This window comes from Coregonus clupeaformis, unplaced genomic scaffold (genome assembly GCF_020615455.1).
Source record: "Coregonus clupeaformis isolate EN_2021a unplaced genomic scaffold, ASM2061545v1 scaf0206, whole genome shotgun sequence".
Lineage (NCBI taxonomy): Eukaryota > Metazoa > Chordata > Actinopteri > Salmoniformes > Salmonidae > Coregonus > Coregonus clupeaformis.
In genome coordinates, this window is record NW_025533661.1 from 321,162 (window position 1) to 331,858 (window position 10,697).

The 10,697-nt window shown below is 42.9% G+C and overlaps 1 protein-coding gene across 1 annotated transcript in view; it reads right to left on the reverse strand.

The window, feature by feature from the left end:
• LOC123484156 (arfaptin-1-like) overlaps nucleotides 1-8,038 on the reverse strand; it is a 28,502-nt gene extending 20,464 nt beyond the window's left edge. The window contains 1 exon segment of the mRNA XM_045214165.1: nucleotides 7,753-8,038. Within this exon segment, the coding sequence (XP_045070100.1) occupies nucleotides 7,753-7,782 (30 nt within the window). The 5' untranslated portion in view covers nucleotides 7,783-8,038.
• Between the last annotated feature and the right edge of the window lie 2,659 nt (nucleotides 8,039-10,697).

Consider the following 10,697-nt stretch of genomic DNA (forward strand, 5'->3'; position numbering starts at 1 on the left):
TATTTATTTCATTTTTATACTTGGCTCTAGTTTGTCACTTACCCTGAATGTAATCTATGGGGCCAGGAGAAACGGTCATCTACGGGTTGATTCGGATGTTTCAAAAGCCACTGCTAACGTAACCTAACTATAGCCACTGCTAACACAAAAAAAACTGAGTGATAGGGGTAAGCTCCCCATGTTCAGAATGTGGCCCAAATACCTCCAAGTAACCTCAAACCAAGGTGGAGGTACAGTAAAGAAGGGCACAAACAGTTGGGTGAGCAGAGACTCGAACCCCATCGCCTTGGGGGCATATGGTCTCAAGTCAGAAGCGTTACTGCTACGCCCAGACTCCGGTACCATGTATTACAATTTATTCCATCATAAAATAGGCCTATATGTCAGAGATTTGTAACTGTCCTTATGGAAATGTAGCATTACTGCTTGCCACTTACTACATCATATAGCCTAACAAAGTATGGCACTATCCCTAAACATAAATTAGACAGCAAGACCCCAATGGGGCGATGTTCTGTGTGCTTACAATGGTCACAAAACCTTTACCTCAGTGACATAAATAGAGGATCGATGGGATTTGAACTGCATGTGACCAATTTTCACAATGTCTGTCTAGACATTCATGTTAATACCATGTACCATCGGGTCTGCATTTTCTAATGTGGATTAGTATGATATATTCATCAATCAATACAGTATAAACATGGGGCTATATAGAGAGCGCATTGCCATCTCTCTGTAGGAATTCTTCAAATGTTTTTTTATACATTGTGGACCACCCACCAGTAGCAAAACAGCAGCAACAATACCACATGGACAACGGACAAGAATAGGCCTATGGTTTGATCCATTACATACGAGGATTACATGTATACTGGTTAGGCTTGGGTGGTATACACGCATACTGGGGTATTTTGGAAATAGCCACGGAATGGTTTTTCAATACCGTCAATACCGTTGAAACTATTTATTTGAAGTTTTTCAATACATTTTAATATTTGTAGATACTTTAAGTAAATACCTGCAGTCAACTTGTGCAATACGTTAGGAGATAAAGCAGATTGCGTTCTTCATATCACCCGTCACATTATTTTATTGTAGACCTACACAAGGCTGGAATGGGCTACAAGACCATCGCCAAGCAGCTTGGTGTGAAGGTGACAACAGTTGGTGCGATTATTCGCAAATGGAAGAAAAAGTGTTGTGGTCAGATGAGACCAAAATCGAGCTCTTTGGCATCAACTCAACTCGCCGTGTTTGGAGGAGGAGGAATGCTGCCTATGACCCCCTAGAACACCATCCCCACCGTCAACCGTGAGGTGGAAACATTATGCTTTGGGGTTGTTTTTCTGCTAAGGGGACAGGACAACTTCACCGCATCAAAGGGACGATGGACGGGGCCATGTACCGTTAAATCTTGGGTGAGAACCTCCCTTCCCTCAGCCAGGGCATTGAAAATGGAGTCGTGGATGGGTATTCCAGCATGACGATGACCCAAAACACACGGCCAAGGCAACAAAGGAGTGGCTCAAGATGAAGCACATTAAGGTCCTGGAGTGGCCTAGCCAGTCTCCAGACCTTAATCCCAAAAAAAATCTGTGGAGGGAGCTGAGGTTCGAAGTTGCCCAAACGTCAGCCTCGAAACCTTAATGACTTGGAGAAGATCTGCAAAGAGGAGTGGGACAAAGTCCCTCCTGAGATGTGTGCAAACCTGGTGGCCAACTACAAGAAACGTCTGACCTCTGTGATTGCCAACAAGGGTTTTGCCACCAAGTACTAAGTAATGTTTTGCATAGGGGTCAAATACTTATTTCCCTCATTAAAATGTAAATCAATTTATAACATTTTTGACATGCGTTTTCTGAATTTTTTGTTGTTATTCTGTCTCTCACTGTTCAAATAAACCTACCATTAAAATGATAGGCTGATCATGTCTTTGTCAGTGGGCAAACGTACAAAATCAGCAGGGGATCAAATACTTTTTTCCCTCACTTCAGAAGCAGTACGTTTCTTCTTTCAGACAAACATGCGTCAAAATGTGTTCCTTTGCACAATGTCTCTCGTTCACCATTCTGTAGCTCCTACCTATATACTGTATGTATAACTTTATGAGCTGGATTGCCTGTCTTTCCGCTTGTTAGCATATTTAGCTAGCAGCCTCCATGGAAATTCGCTATTACTTGTGCTAATTTTGTTAGCATTCTGGTAACCGATGCCCAATGGTATTTCTTGCATTTTTCGGCGCCCTTGTGTACTAAGCCAGTAATACCGTAAATCCTGGGATGAGAGAAGGGCAGTATGACGATGTGAAAATCTGGAAACTGCCCAACCCTAATACTGGTAGCTAATATTCAAGTGCAGTACTTTCTAAATATAGAAGGGATTACTTATTATTGCATATGTGATAACATAGGTTGTATATCCTGGAGGCATATATCTGGGGAAGGGTATAAAACTATTTCTAGAGTGTTGAAAGTTTCCAAGAGCACAGTGGTCTCCATCATTGGGAAACTGAAAAATATATATATGGAACAACCCATACTCTGCCTAGAGCTGGCCGTCCGACCAAACTGAGCAAACGGGCAAGAAGGACATTGGTCAGGGAGGTGACCAAGAACCCAATGACCAGAACTACAGAGAACCTGCCAGAAGGACAACAGTCTCCACAGCACTTCACCAATCTGGCTATATGGGAGAGTGGCTAGACGAAAGCCACTGCTGAGAAAAAAGCACATGACAGCATGCCTGGAGTTTGCAAAAGGCAAGTGAAAGTCTCGGATCATAAGGCAAAAATTACGTGGTTTAATGAGACAAAAATAGAACTCTTTGGCCTGAATGCAAAGTGCTATGTCTGGAAAAAAACAGGCACAGCTCATCACCCGTCTAACACCATCCCTACTGTGAAGCATGGTGGTGGCAGCATTTTGCTATGGGGATGCTTTTCAGCTGGCAGGGACTGGGAGACTGGTAAGGATAGAGGAACAATGAAATGGGAGTCAAATACAGGCAAGTCCTTGATGAGAACCTGCTTCAGAGTGCAAACAACCTTAGACTGGGCGAAGATTTACATTACAACAGCACAATGACCCCAAGCATACAGCCAAAGCAACGCTGGAATGGCGTCAGAACAAGAATATGAAAGTCCTTGAGCGGCCTAGCCAAACTCCAGATTTAAATATCATTGAAATACTGTGGAAAGACTTGAAGATTGTTGTTCTCCACAGCTCCCAATCTAACTTAACAGAGCTTGAGAAAACTGCAAGGAGAAATGGGAGAAAATCCCCAAATCCTGATTTGCAAAGCTGATAATGACATACCCAAGACGACTCAAAGCTGTAAATCGCCCCAAGGGGTTTCTACAAAGTATTGACTCAGGGGTGTGAATACTTATGCAAGAGACATTTCTGTATTTCATTTTCAATAAATTAGCAAAAATGTCTAAAAACATGTTTTAACTTTGTCATTATGGGGTAGTTTGTGTAAATGGGTGAGAAAAATAATCCATTTAATCCATTTTGAATTCAGGCTGTAACACAACAAAATGTGGAACAAGTCAAGGGGTATGAATACTTTCTGAAGGCACTGGTATACCGGTAGCTAATACATTATAATATACAGTGGGGAGAACAAGTATTTGATACACTGCCGATTTTGCAGGTTTTCCTACTTACAAAGCATGTAGAGGTCTGTAATTTTTATCATAGGTACACTTCAACTGTGAGAGACGGAATCACATTGTATGATTTTTAAGTAATTCATTTGCATTTTATTGCATGACATAAGTATCTGATACATCAGAAAAGCAGAACTTAATATTTGGTACAGAAACCTTTGTTTGCAATTACAGAGATCATATGTTTCCTGTAGGTCTTGACCAGGTTTGCACACACTGCAGCAGGGATTTTGGCCCACTCCTCCATACAGACCTTCTCCAGATCCTTCAGGTTTGGGGGGCTGTCGCTGGGCAATACGGACTTTCAGCTCCCTCCAAAGATGTTCTATTGGGTTCAGGTCTGGAGACTGGCTAGGCCACTCCAGGACCTTGAGATGCTTCTTACGGAGCCACTCCTTAGTTGCCCTGGCTGTGTGTTTCGGGTCGTTGCTGGAAGACCCAGCCACGACCATCTTCAATGCTCTTACTGAGGGAAGGAGGTTGTTGGCCAAGATCTCGCGATACATGGCCCCATCCATCCTCCCCTCAATATGGTGCAGTCGTCCTGTCCCCTTTGTAGAAAAGCATCCCCAAAGAATGATGTTTCCACCTCCATGCTTCACGGTTGGGATGGTGTTCTTGGGGTTGTACTCATCCTTCTTCTTCCTCCAAACACGGCGAGTGGAGTTTAGACCAAAAGCTATATTTTTATCTCATCAGACCACATGACCTTCTCCCATTCCTCCTCTGGATCATCCAGATGGTCATTGGCAAGCTTCAGGACGGGCCTGGACATGCGCTGGCTTGAGCAAGGGGACCTTGCGTGCGCTGCAGGATTTTAATCCATGACGGCGTGAGTGTGTTACTAATGGTTTTCTTTGAGACTGTGGTCCCAGCTCTCTTCAGGTCATTGACCAGGTCCTGCCGTGTAGTACTGGGCTGATCCCTCACCTTCCTCATGATCATTGATGCCCCACGAGGTGAGATCTTGCATGGAGCCCCAGACCGAGGGGGTGATTGACCGTCATCTTGAACTTCTTCCATTTTCTAATAATTGCGCCAACAGTTGTTGCCTTCCCACCAAGCTGCTTGCCTATTGTCCTGTAGCCCATCCCCCAGCCTTGTGCAGGTCTACAATTTTATCCCTGATGTCCTTACACAGCTCTCTGGTCTTGGCCATTGTGGAGAGGTTGGAGTCTGTTTGAGTGTGTGGACAGGTGTCTTTTATACAGGTAACGAGGTTCAAACAGGTGCAGTTAATACAGGTAATGAGTGGAGAACAGGAGGGCTTTTAAAGAAAAAACTAACAGGTCTGTGAGAGCCGAATTCTTACTGGTTGGTAGGTGATCAAATACTTATGTCATGCAATAAAATGCAAATTATTACTTAAAATCATACAATGTGATTTTCTGGATTTTTGTTTTAGATTCCTTCTCTCACAGTTGAAGTGTACCTATGATAAAAATTACAGACCTCTACATGCTTTGTAAGTAGGAAAACCTGCAAAATCGGCAGTGTATCAAATACTTGTTCTCCCCACTGTAGTAGCCTATATAAAGTATAAGCCCATGATGTGGTGCCACGAAAGAGCTGCTGCTACTGTTTTAACTGCACAGCTGGGGCATCATATTACTTTAAATGAGGGATACAAACTATATTGAAAGCAGGTGCGTCGACAGGTGTGGTTCCTGAGAAATTCCTAAACAATTAATGCTTAGGGTCATAAAAATGCTGGGCAGGCCCAGTTTCCCATTGTTTTAGCTACCATGGCTATGCCCCCATAGGATGACAATGCCGCCATCCCCAGGGCACGAGTGGCCACTGAATGGTTTGATGACATGAAAACGATGTAATCCATATGCGATGGCAGTCACCAGATCTCGACCCAATTGAACACTTATGGGGTTTCTGGAACAGCGACTGAGACAGTATTTTCCAACAACATCAACAAAACACAAAATGATTGAATTTCTCGTGGAAGAATGGTGTCGCAACCCTCCAATAAAGTTCCAGACACTTGTAGAATCTATGCCAAGGCGCATTGATGCTGTTCTGGCAGCTTGTGGTGGCCCAACGCCCTATTAACCCCAGAGTACATGTCCTGCGAACCCGTGGAAATCTAATAAGCATAATACAAAAATCCCAATAAAAATCTTTCAGTTGTTGTTTTTCGCATAGGATGCGCCTCAATTCACCGATGTCGCACTTCCGCATCTGCGGTGAAAGGTGACAGAGCTAAAGTGGTGTTTGTCAGACCATGAGACATCCCGGAAATTGGTCTCTCACAACATTATCTGTAGTGTCCGAACAGTTTGGCCTACAAAATCTTATGACACCTATGGAAAGATGAGACTCTCACGAACACGATGGTGTTCTCAGTTTTGCTCTACAGCCTCCACAAGCTGTAGCGTCCTAACAGTTTGGGCTATAAACTAAAAGGTGAGACTCTCACAAACACGACGTTGTTTTGCTCTAGGACACCCACAGGCCTCACAAGACTCGTCTGATGGTCACCCGGTAACAGTTTGAAAAAATTATGGAAGTACACTACATGTGGACACCTGCTCGTCGAACATCTCACTCCAAATTCATCAAAATTCTGTGCATTAATATGGAGTTGGTCCCCCCCTTGCTGCTATAACAGCCTCCACGCTTCTGGGAAGGCTTTCCAAAAGATGTTGGAACATTGCTGCGGGGGACTTGCTTCCATTCAGCCACAAGAGCTTTAGTGAGGTCGGGCGCTGATGTTGGGCGATTAGGCCTGGTTCACAGTCGGCGTTCCAATTCATCCCAAAAGGGTTCGATGGAGCTCTGTGCAGGCCAGTCAAGTTCTTCCACACCCGATCCCGACAAACCATCTGAATGGACCTTGATTTGTGCACAGGGGCATTGTCATGCTGAAACAGGAAAGGGCCTGCCCCTAACAGTTGCCACAAAGTTGGAAGCACAGAATGCGTCTAGAATGTCATTGTATGCTGTAGCATTAACATTTTCCTTCACTGGAACTAAGGGGCCTAGCCCAAACCTATGAAAAACAGCCCCAGACCATTATTCCTCCTCCACCAAACTGTACAGTTGGCACTATGCATTGGGGCAGGTAGCGTTCTGCTGGCTTTCGCCAAACCCAGTTTCCACTGCTCCAAAGTCCAACAGCGGTGAGCTTTACACCACTCAGCTGACGCTTGGCATTGCGCATGGTGATCTTTGGCTTGTGTGCGGCTGTTCGGCCATGGAAACCCAATTCATGAAGCTCCCGACGAACAGCTATTGTGCTGACGTTGCTTTCAGAGGCAGTTTTGAACTCCGTGAGTGAGTGTTGCAACCAAGGACAGATAACTTTTTTACACACTACGTGCTTCACCACACGGCGGACCCGTTCTGTGAGCTTGTGTGGCCTACCACTTTGCAGCTGAGCCGTTGTTGCTACTTGGAGACGTTTCCACATCACAATAACAGCAATTACAGTTGACCGGGGCAACTCAACAGGGGCAGAAATTTGACGAACTGACTTGTTGAAAAGGTGGCATCCTATGCCACGTTGAAAGTCACTGAGCTCTTCAGTAAGGCCATTCTATGCCACTGTTTAGACATGGAGATTGCATGGCTGTGTGCTCGATTTTATACACCTGTCAGCAACGGGTGTGGCTGAAATATCCGAATCCACTAATTTGAAGGGGTGTCCACATACTTCTGTATATATAGTGTATATGTGGAAACTGTTTAGTGCCAAAAATAAGGAGTTAAATACATGTAAAAATAAAAAATATATATATATATCTCTCAGATATAGGAGAGACACTTCAGAACAAACTTCCTTCAGATTTTTGTTACATGTAGTGAATCTGTTATTCAAAGCGTTTTATGGGCTAATAAGTAGCAGTAAGGCCAAATACAAATTGTCATCAAATAATTGTTTTATATATTTTTTTTAATACTTCAAGGGGTCTTAAAATTCTAAATCAAATAGCAAAATGATCGTTGGTATGACCTTCTTAAAACAATTCCATATAGCTTAGTAGAACCCCCCCTTACCCGGCTTAGACAGGGGCTTAGACTAATGGGTTAAGACACTGTTGGCTTTCCTTTATTTTGTCAGTTACCTGTATATAGCGGCGCCTTGGTCCATCCATAGTATGTCTTGCAGCGATGTAATCCTTAGAAAGACATATCTTCCAAACTTCATTTTATGTCTAGTAAATTGATGCGACAATAAACAAAGCCGGACACTGCTTGCCTGTTAAAAGCCATGCCAAGGATCACAGTCTAGACACCTAGACGTCTTATCGCACTGCGACAGACTAGGGCTGAAACGGAATTTCACTGACAACCAATTATCCTCCTCAGAGAGTGGCTAATTTACATTTACATTTTAGTCATTTAGCAGACGCTCTTATCCAGAGCAACTTACAGTTAGCGAGTGCATACATTTCCATCCTGATACCTAATAATAATACTAATAATAATAAGGCTAATACCTGCTGCCTGATCCTACGGATTACAACTACAATCATGTAGCTACAGTGGCAAGCTATATGAAATGAAATCCTTTATTGAATAATTCTATGGCACTAGGAATAGGGTTAGACTATCTTCGAGGAATAAGCCTAGACTCTCATTGCTGGGGAGATCATTTGGTAATGCTTTTACTTGACACCCAGTGTCATAACACATTATGACATGGTCATCACCATGTCATAATATGTCCTAACAGCTGATATAACTTGTCATAACCTGTCATAATATGGTCATAACACGGTGATGACCCATATATTTACAAGTGTTTTGACATATATTGGTTATTTTATGGCTGGTTATGACACCTACATAAGAGTGTCAAAACCCACATTAAAAACAAAGATGTTTTGGGCCAATTAGTTTCCTATCGTTTGAAAGTTTGTTTCTTAAATGTTGTTGTTGTTGTAATGAACACTTTACAGTCATGTTTTTTCATCATATTTTAAATAACTTGTAGAAAATACACTTTATGACACTGTCAAGAAGCATTATGACCACCCTGTGTCACTTTACTTGGACTAAGAAAATACACTTTGACAATGTCAAGAAGCATTATGACCATCAATCATAAACGCCAGATAGGCCTATCACATACACGTCCATACATCGGTCATCAGTCAAAAAGAGGGTGTCTTGTCCTGCTCTGAAATCTGCTCTGCATTCATCCCAGACATCAGAAACAGAGCATTGGGGTTGGTGCATGTCCGACATCAATGCGTGCGCAATTACAATTATATTTTATATGGTCAATTTCCCAAAAAGTATATAACATAAACATACTGTTGACACTTACACTATGGTGTAATGTAATGTTTTGCCTTGTGTGGTAGCTTTTGTGGGTTTTCACACTTATGTAGGTGTCATAACTAGCCATAAAATAAACGTCAACATACTGTATGTCACAACAGGTCTAAATATATGCGTCATGACAGTGTTATGACCATATTACAAACAGGTTATGACAAGTTATGTCAGCTGTTATGACATATTATGACATGGTTATTACTTTACGCTGGGTGTCAAGTAAAGTGTTACCGATAAGGTATTTCTTGGCCAATTTATCCATCACATTTGTGGATTTTCCTTTTTTTAACAAGAGCAATGGAAGCCAAGCCATTTGTGCCTTATGAATGACTATATAAATTATGCCAGTCAGTGCAGGGCTATTCATTCATGTGGGAGGCTGGTGTGGATCTGACTTGGGCAAACTGCTGATTTCGACATGTTCTCGGAAATAAAATAAACTCCTCTTGTCCAATTCGATCAGTGTATTGTCCCACTGGCTCTGATTGCGGGTTGCTTAAGCCTACCTATTAATTATGTCCTAATTATTACAGTGGGGAAAAAGTATTTAGTCAGCCACCAATTGTGCAAGTTCTCCCACTTAACAAGATGAGAGAGGCCTGTAATTTTCATCATAGGTACACGTCAACTATGACAGACAAAATGAGAAAAATAAATCCAGAAAATCACATTGTAGGAATTTTTAATGAATTTATTTGCAAATTATGGTGGAAAATAAGTATTTGGTCAATAACAAAAGTTTCTCAATACTTTGTTATATACCCTTTGTTGGCAATGACACAGGTCAAACGTTTTCTGTAAGTCTTCACAAGGTTTTCACACACTGTTGCTGGTATTTTGGCCCATTCCTCCATGCAGATCTCCTCTAGAGCAGTGATGTTTTGGGGCTGTCGCTGGGCAACACAGACTTTCAACTCCCTCCAAAGATTTTCTATGGGGGTTGAGATCTGGAGACTGGCTAGGCCACTCCAGGACCTTGAAATGCTTCTTACAAAGCCACTCCTTCGTTGCCCGGGCGGTGTGTTTGGGATCATTGTCATGCTGAAAGACCCAGCCACGTTTCATCTTCAATGCCCTTGCTGATGGAAGGAGGTTTTCACTCAAAATCTCACGATACATGGCCCCATTCATTCTTTCCTTTACACGGATCAGTCGACCTGGTCCCTTTGCAGAAAAACAGCCCCAAAGCATGATGTTTCCACCCCCATGCTTCACAGTAGGTATGGTGTTCTTTGGATGCAACTCAGCATTCTTTGTCCTCCAAACACGACGAGTTGAGTTTTTACCAAAAATTTATATTTGGGTTTCATCTGACCATATGACATTCTCCCAATCCTCTTCTGGATCATCCAAATGCACTCTAGCAAATTTCAGACGGGCCTGGACATGTTCTGGCTTAGGCAGGGGGACACGTCTGGCACTGCAGGATTTGAGTCCCCATGGCGTAGTGTGTTACTGATGGTAGGCTTTGTTACTTTGGTCCCAGCTCTCTGCAGGTCATTCACTAGGTCCCCCCGTGTGGTTCTGGGATTTTTGCTCACCGTTCTTGTGATCATTTTGACCCCACAGGGTGAGATCTTGCGTGGAGCCCCAGATCGAGGAGATTATCAGTGGTCTTGTATGTCTTCCATTTCCTAATAATTGCTCCCACAGTTGATTTCTTCAAACCAAGCTGCTTACCTATTGCAGATTCAGCCTTCCCAGCCTGGGTGCAGGTCTACAATTT